Genomic DNA, 9314 nt, shown 5'->3' with positions numbered 1-9314 from the left:
CCCAAGCACCTGATTGGCTGAGAGGCAGTTCAGTGTTAGAAAAGCGAATGGCTATTCGTTTTCCTAACAAAGCTGGGTGAACTGCGAATGCCAAGTATGGCGCTCGCTATTTACCTTTTTTGACGCCTATTAGAGCCTATGGCTCTAATCAGGTGCTTCAAAAACGCTGACCTCCACTGTAATTCAGGCACCTGAAAATGGACCGGACGCCTTAATAGGGGGTGGCAGCGGCAGCCATAGATAGATTCATGCTATGCTTGAATCAATCTATTATTGATAGAGGGGGTGGCAGGAGAGAGGGAGCGGCGCCTGTGCGTCCTTATGGACGCACCACCACTGTTTGGGAAGCTGATTATCACCCAGCTTCCAGATAGATTATATATACCTAAATAGGGGGTCTGTCAATATTACCTGTAGCTGGAATAATACAGATGCCCAATGGAAACCCAATGGAAACACTCCTCTCCATTTAAATGAATAAGAAGCGCTTCAAAAGTGCATGAAAAGCACTTCAAAAGTGACGCAAAATGGTTCTTTTGAGTCACACGACCGTAAAAAAAGTGCACACAAAAGCGCCTGATGTTTTATGGGCAATTTTCAAGTGTCTCAGTGTGAAAGGGGTCTTTGTAATGTTGCAGGCTGGGAGAGCATTAGGAGACTTTCTCTTGCATGTTGCAAAAAAAAAAAGGAAATGGTTGTCAGCACAGCATAGACTTTATACTACTTTTATCAACTTCTATCATAATTCTCTATTTTTTTTAACAGATTTTGTCTTCGGAAAGCTGATAGTCACCCAGGTTCCAAATGAAATACACATACGTAAAGGAGAGTCTGTCACTCTGACTTGTAGATGGAATATTACAGATGCAGAACGGATCAGAGTGGAGTGGAGAAAACACCATAAATTACATCCATGGGATGACAATGGAACTCAATTGTCAATTTTCTTGTGGACACATCCAAATAATACGACTAGTTTTCCACTGATGAACCAAAACAGAAGTTCTTATGTAATTACCAAAGACACAGCAATGATGACACTGGAATCCATCACAGAGGATGATGAAGGACTGTATGTCTGTAAGATTGTTTCTGAATTCCCCACACTGATCTCAGGACAAGGAAATGGTACTCTGCTACACAACCATAATAATAAATCAGAGGGTAAGAGAACATTATATAAGCTTCTATATAAAACGTTAACTGCGTATAACTGTAAAAATATACTTATGGGAGGTGTTGTCACATATTTATTAAATTCAAGGGGAACTAATGTCGCTTTCAAAAAGATTCAGCAATCAGTGCTGGTTAGTGAACTAGGAGAGGGACAATGTGCAATGTGGAAATTACACTCACAGATCTGTAATGTGTATATTGGCTACACAAATTCCAATTGGTTTGTACGGTCTGTCTGCTTTCCTGCTTGGGAGATTCACCCTGGTAAAAAATGTCTCAGGACAGAAAGTGATACAAAAATGTTACACTGTTTGTGCCATTCATTTGACAGCTTTAATGCACTGAACCCTGGGATTCCCTGTGTTACTTGGCCAAACAATATGTTCAGGGCTGCTGAGCTGACAGAAATCATGAGGCCCCGTACAACCTACCTGACAGGGCCCCCCTTCTCGGAAAATATCAAACGTTATTTTTGCTAAAATGCAACACCGGTGATGCTATGCTTTGCAGCCCTGGCAGAAATAATACCCCCGTTGAACAAGACCCATTCAGGTGAATAGTGGCACAGAGGCAATATCTGCATCCCCACAGTGACCAATCACTCGCTGTGTTCATTCAGGGTGGTGTTTTCATTCAGGATGGTGAGCCTCCCCGCTCACCACCTCAGCATCCAGAAATAACCCACCTGTGTGCCCTCAGAAGCAGCCAGCAAGAGAGGAGAGAATGGAAAACTGGGTGACTGCCAGCACAGAGGAGTCCCAGGCAGTAGGGGGAAGGGGCACAGATACTAGAACCAATCTCCCTGAAGTACAGTCAGAAGAAAAGAAAATTAAAAACTGTCTGCAATGCACAAGAGTCACAATCATCAGCAATACTGCAGTACTACTGGGCATTCTGCTTGGCAGGTGATTAGGCAGGCAGGATTAAAAGTAACATTTCTGTCTTTGCAGATGACACCAAGCTATGCAGTGGAATAACGTCCTTACAGGATGTCTCCAATTTACAAGCCGACCTCAATGCTCTGTTTAATTGGGCGACTAAGTGGCAGATGAGGTTTAATGTTGATAAATGTAAAGTTATGCACTTGGGGAATAAGAATATGCATGCATCATACATACTAGGGGGAGTACAACTGGGGAAATCCGTAGCGGAGAAGGAACTGGGGGTTTTGGTAGATCATAAGTTCAATAATGGCATGCAATGCCAAGCTGCATTTTCCAATGCGAGCAAAGTCCTTGTATTAAGAGAGGTATGGACTCCAGAGAGAGAGATAACATTTTGCCCCCTGTACAAACCATTAATAAGACCTCATCTGGAATATGCAGTTCAGTTTTGGGCACCAGTTCTCAAAAAGAATATCGGGGAAGTGGAGAAAGTGCAGAGAAGGGCAACCAAACTGATAAGATGCATGGAGGAGCTCAGCTATGAGGAAAGATTAGAAGAACTGAATTTATTCTCTCTTGAGAAGAGGAGAATAAGGGGGGATATGATCAACATGTACAAATATATAAGGGGTCCATATAGTGAACTTGGTGTTGAGTTCACTTTATGGTCAACACTGAGGATAAGGGGGCACTCTTTACGTCTAGAGGAAAAGAGATTTCATCTCCAAATATGGAAATGTTTATTTACAGTAAGAGCTGTGAAAATGTGGAACAGACTCCCTGCAGAGGTGGTTCTGGCTGTTGGCTATTTCGGTTGTAAGACCACCCAGGCAGGTTCAGGTTCAATGCAGGAAAGAGTTCCATAAGCCCCACAGGCCTGGAGATATCAAATAATGACAGCAGGACAAGTATGCTTTGTGATCATGTGATATCTGTTTAGTCAACGCCACTTTCCTGGTATATATGCAGGTCTAGGGGACAAAGGTGGGGATGGGAGGAGTTTTCCACACTCATACGTGTTACAGTTAAAGGAACATATTCAGGTTAATATTCAGGTTAATCATTTCCTATTAGGTAGTACGTGTTATAAGTTCAGTTAATATTAAGCTGTTTTTTTATACAAGACAAAATCTTAAATAGATGTGAACTTAAACATATGTATTATAAATATATGCTTTCTGTGTTTACACAGGTGTTGTAGAACTATACTTAATTTATCTTAACCACTTGCTTACTGGGCACATAAACCCCCTTCGTGCCCAGGCGAAATTTCAGCTTCCGGCACTGCGTCGCTTTAACTGACATTTGCGCGGTCATGCGACGTGGCTCCCAAACAAAATTGACGTCCTTTTTCCCCCACAAATAGAGCTTTATTTTGGTGGTATTTGATCACCTCTGCGGTTTTTATTTTTTGCGCTATAAACAAAAAAAGAGCGACAATTTTAAAAAAATATATATATTTTTTACTTGTTGCTATAATACATATCCCAATTTTTTTTTAAAAAAACAATTTTTTTTCTCAGTTAAGGCCGATACGTATTTTTCGACGTATTTTTGTAAAAAAAAATAAAAAATCGCAATAAGCGACTGGTTTGCACAAAAGTTATAGCGCCTACAAAATAGGGGACAGAATTATGATATTTTTTTTTTTACAAGTAATGGCGGTGATCTGCGATTTTTATTGGGACTGCGATATTGCGACGGACGTATCGGACACTTTTGACACAAATTTGGGACCATTCACATTTATACAGCGATCAGTGCTATAAAAATGCACTAATTACTGTATAAATGTGACTGGCAGGGAAGGGGTTAACACTAGGGGGTGAGGAAGGGGTTAAATGTGTATCCTAGGTGTGTTCTAACTGTGTGGGGGGAGGGGGTGACTGGGGGAGGTGACCGATGCTGTGTCCCTATATACAAGGGACACAGATCGGTCTCCTCTCCTCTGACAGCACGTCAGAGCTCCACGTCCCTGCTGGGTTCCCGACGATCGCGTGTACCCGGTGGACATCGCGGCCACCAGGTACACGCATCGGCTTCCCAGCGATGCGCTGGGACAGTGTTTACCCGCTGCACGCCCCCCAGAGGCGCGCGCGGGTAATGCATTTCAAATGACGTCCAAAGACGTCCAGTTGCCACCTGGGAGCCGCGCTGTTGACGTCTTTTGTCAATAGTGCGGGTCTCAAGTGGTTAAACAAACATGAGCCAGGGCAAAAGTCCATACATATGTTCATCATACATAAATAACTAGGTGAAAGGTGTCTACAGATAATAAGAACCACGTAAACTTATGTGTAGGTTTTTAACCTTTTTCTTTAACCCATGACATGGCGTCCTGAACTTAAAATGGAGGTTGTCATGCTATGTTCATTACAATCCCCTCTTTGAGACAATATATGGCTCATCTAACTTTCAGTTATGTAATCTTTCTTCTATCATAATACATACTCTCGCAGCAGCAGGATCAGGGGTTCGGGATGCCCTAACAATTATGCACATTATAAGCTTATAACAAGCATATAGGAACAAAACAAAAATAATAGTCATAATGATGGTTATGGCAGCACTTTTTAACCATGTCAGTATTCCTACTCCAGAACTTAGGTTTGCAAAAGGATCCCATGTCATGGCAATATTTCTAGCTTCATCTTTTAGATTGCTTACTTCTTTATAGATAGATATATTTCAACATTATCACTTCCCTATGGCATGGTCACTACCATATCTTCTCTACTTAGTATGACACCAAAGGGTCCACAGTACTACTTTACATCTATGTGGAGTAAAGTTCTTCTTAGGGTGTATGTGGATACATATCTTTACTCTCTCATATCACCCATCTTGGCATCATACAAATCTGCTAATCTGACAATCTGATAACACTCTATCTCTTCCCTTGGGTCATCTTCCTCAGTTTTAATTGCCATTGTAGTAATAATTGTATTTTAACAATAATAGAACATTTGTGATATTTAAAGGTACAGCCATGAGAGGAATACTAACGGTGGAGGGGTGTAATTTACTACATATCCAACATTTTTCATATCCTGATTTCTGTGCATAGGCATATTTAAACTTCAAAAATAACATTTTATCTGTAAAACGTTCTGAGTTTTCATTTCTCTTGTGTCTGTCATGTGTATTATTCATATTATTCTGTTGTGGGTGTTAGAGGCTCCACAAATACTCTTTATGTGTCCCAAATCTTCAGGATGATAAATAGTTAGTTATTAGCCAAATTGTCAGGAACACGATCAGGGCAGCCCAGCATAAGAGGCACAAGGCCTTCCCAAAAGTCTGTGGTGAAAGAAGCGACATCATCTTGTTCAGAGACTTTTTTTCCACCTGCTTCACTCACTGTTCGAGGATTTGTATCACCTTCTTCACCTCCTTTATCCTTGGCTTGCTTCTTAGATGTTTGGTTCACCTTCTTCACACGACTGGCATGGATCCAAGCCTGTAGTCCCTCTACCAGAATAGCTGTTTGGGTAACCGCGATCACTGTAGTCGGGGGTCCAAATGGGTACTCTTCCTTCTTGGTATGCTTCAGTTGCTGGACCACTACGACATTTCCCACTTGAAAGGCATGAGTTGGTTTCTGTGAAGAAAATGGAGAGGTGCAAGCAACATTCCTTTCAACTTGATCTAAAGTTTCAATACGTTTTTTTACATATTCTTCCTGAATAAGATCTAGGTCCCCTCTTTCTAACGTAAGTGGCTGTCTGGCCCATGGGGTGGGGAATAGTCTATCCATTAACCACTTAAGACCCGGACCAAAATGCAGCTAAAGGACCCGGCCAGGTTTTGCGATTCGGCACTGCGTCGCTTTACCAGACAATTGCGCGGTCGTGCGACGTGGCTTCCAAACAAAATTGGCGTCCTTTTTTTCCCACAAATAGAGATTTCTTTTGGTGGTATTTTATTACCTCTGCGGCTTTTATTTTTTGCACTATAAACAAAAATACAGCGACAATTTCGAAAAAAATTCAATATTTTTTACTTTTTGCTATAGTAAATATCCCCCAAAAATATATTAAAAAAAACATTTTTTTCCTCAGTTTAGGCCGATACGTATTCTTCTACCTATTTTTGGTAAAAAAAATCGCAATAAGCGTTTATCGGTTGGTTTGCGCAGAATTTATAGCAGAATTTATAGCGTTTACAAAATAGGGGATAGTTTTATTGCATTTTTATAATTTTTTTTTACTACTAATGGCGGCGATCAGCGATTTTTTTCGTGACTGCGACATTATGGCGGACACTTCGGACAATTTTGACACATTTTTAGGACCATTGTCATTTTCACAGCAAAAAATGCATTTAAAATGCATTGTTTACTGTGAAAATGACAGTTGCAGTTTGGGAGTTAACCACAGGGGGCGCTGAAAGGGTTATGTGTGACTTAATATATGTTTACAACTGTAGGGGGGTGTGGCTGTAGGTGTGACGTCATCGATTGTGTCCCCCTATAAAAGGGATCACACGATCGATGACGCCGCCACAGTGAAGAACGGGGAAGCTGTGTTTACATACAGCTCTCCCCTGTTCTTCAGCTCCGGGGACCGATCGCGGGACTCCAGCGGCGATCGGGTCCGCGGTCACAGTCACGGAGCTTCGGACCGGGTCGCGGGAGCGCGCGGCAGGTGCGCGCCCGCGATCCCACGCCTGGGCTTAAAGGGCAACGTACATATATGTTGATGTGCCCAGCTGTGCCATTCTGCCGACGTATATAGGAGTGAAGGGGTCCTTAAGTGGTTAAGACTTCAAAAGGAGAGTATCCTGTCTTTTTAGAGGGTGTCATTCTTACCTTGGCTAGTACAGCTGGTAGGACCTTCTTCCAATTTGCATACGTACCTCCAGTGGCCTTCCTGATCTTATCTTTAATGGTTCTGTTCATTCTTTCCACTATACCTGAACTCTGGGGGTGGTAAGGAATATGAAACTTCCATTCTATTTTCAGTGTTTTTACTAGATCTTGACAAACTTTGGCCACAAATGCAGGGCCATTGTCTGAGTTGATCTGAAGTAGGCATCCCCATATGGGAATGATTTGCTGTGTGAGAATTCTTACTACTGTTTGTGCATCTTCCTTTGTTGTTACAAACACTTCTATCCATCTTGAAAACATGTCCACTATTAGAGTCGGTTCACACTCCAGCGGCACGACTTCGGGGGCGACTCTGCAAGTCGTCCTGAGGACGACTTCAGAGGCGATTTGCAAAACGACTTCTGTATAGAGGTCAATGCAGGTCGCCCCGAGCCGCCCCCGAAGTCATGCAGGAACCTTTTTCTAAGTCGGAGCGACTTGTGTCGCTCCTATTAGAACGGTTCCATTGCATTGAATAGGACGCGACTCGTCAGGCGGCTAAGCCGCCTGATGTGTCGCCCCAGTGTGAACCTGAGTCTTACTAGCAAATATTCCTGTCTTTTACCTAGTTTGGGCATGTGTGTAAAATCTATTTGTAAATGAGTGAATGGTGTAGATGGATATATCAGATGTTCATGTTTTGCCTTGTGAGGGTTCCTAGGATTATTCTGAATGCATGTGATGCATCTGGAAACATATGACTTATCGAGAGAGGGAAGACCTGGAATGTAAAAATCCTTATCCAAAAGTTCACATGTGACTTTCCACCCTCTGTGACCTATGCCATGGTATTGTGAAATAAAAATGGGTGCGCTGGCTACAGGGATACATGGTCTCCCCTCTTGGCAGACAACGCCAATTTCTGGGCTTTTCTGCACACCTATTGTGTTCCATTGCTGGATGTCTTGGTCTGTGGCATATGCTTGGAGGTCATGTAATGTTTGATCTAGGAGTGGGATTTCAGGTGAGAGCAATGGCATTTGGATGTCTGCTGGCTGTGTAGATGCTGCCTCTCTTGCTGCTTTGTCAGCTAAGGCATTTCCTTTGGCTATGTCATCCTGTTGACCTGTATGTGCCTTACAGTGTAGTAAGGTGGCATGTCCTAGAGTGAATGATGTAGCCATTTCCACCACCATCACACAGGATACCAGAGCTCTGAGACACGCCAGCATGCCCTGCACTGGCATAGGCACAACCCTTGGGGGGAAAAAACGATAGGGCGCAGTTTGCCTCCCATGTTTTTGCGCCAGGACTCCTGTCATGGTTGTACAGTTGTCCCTAGCAAATAGGTGTAACCCTTTGCTATACTCAAAGGGGCCAAAACCAGGAGCTGTTATCATAGTTTTGAGGTACAAAAGCATTATACATGTCATACAATCTGGCATGTCAGTACCTGTGGTTTGTCTCAAAATGTTATCATAGTAGGAACAGTCAGGTATGCATTGGTGGCAGTCATGCCAATCATGCCAAGAAAGGACAGCATATCCTTCTTGGTCTGTGGGGGGGCTAGACCCCTGAGAGCTGCAGCTCGTGAATTACTTTCCTTTCACCTTTTGTGAGTACAAAACCAAGGAATTCAACAGTTTCCTGATACCATTGAAGTTTCTTTTTGGAAACTTTATGACCATTATCTGCCAACCAATGTAGCAGATCTGAACCATCCTCTTTACAGGCTACCTGGCTTGAGTTACATATCAATCAACATATTGGAGTAGGACAGAACGATGGCAGGGAGTTCAGGACCGCAATGTGGCTTGGAGCACAACTGAGTAGACTACAGGAGTCCACATAACCCGGGGGCATTCTACACCATGTCATATGGCAAAAAAAATGTTGTTTTAAAAACAGAAAGCAAGGATTGGCTGTGTCTCCTCATCCACAAGGACGCTAAAAAATACATTTGTTAAATCAATCACAGAAAAATACTCTGCATCGGGTGGTATGGAGATAAGAGAGTGATTGGCACATCAGGCACTATAGGCGCACACCAGGTTATTTATAGCTTGAAGGTCTTGAACAAATCTATAACTGCTATCCTGCCTGATAATGGGCACTCACAGCTTTCTCTCTTATTACATCGAAACATCCCGCTGCTTCTTTCTGTATTAAAGTTTCCTGAAATTGGTCAATCGTCTTTGTGGTCCATTCAGATATGATCTGTTTGACCTTCAAGACGAACTGGGGTTTTAGATTATTCATATACATTTGAATAAACAAAGCTCCCACATCAGTAGTTGTAGCTAATCCAGCTTCTGTTGTCCAATTGTCATGAAACCTTTTCCAGAACTCAACTACAGTCTCTTCTGACTTTTGTTTGCATGCTATGGCAGTAGGAAGGGAACTTTTATTTTTAAATACATTCATCATTTCAGCATCTAATTCTG

The 9314-nt window shown here is 42.5% G+C and overlaps 1 protein-coding gene across 1 annotated transcript in view; it reads left to right on the top strand.

Annotated features, from left to right (window-relative positions):
* The first annotated feature begins 771 nt into the window (after window positions 1-771).
* LOC120924431 overlaps window positions 772-9314 on the top strand; it is a 158458-nt gene continuing 149915 nt past the window's right edge. The window contains exon 1 of the mRNA XM_040335397.1: window positions 772-1164. Within this exon, the coding sequence (XP_040191331.1) occupies window positions 987-1164 (178 nt within the window). The 5' untranslated portion in view covers window positions 772-986. The remainder of the gene's footprint in view (window positions 1165-9314) is intronic.

Source organism: Rana temporaria, chromosome 1, assembly GCF_905171775.1.
Source record: "Rana temporaria chromosome 1, aRanTem1.1, whole genome shotgun sequence".
NCBI lineage: Eukaryota > Metazoa > Chordata > Amphibia > Anura > Ranidae > Rana > Rana temporaria.
The sequence above is the reverse complement of the archived record's forward strand: the minus strand, read 5'-3'. Positions and strand labels throughout refer to the sequence as shown.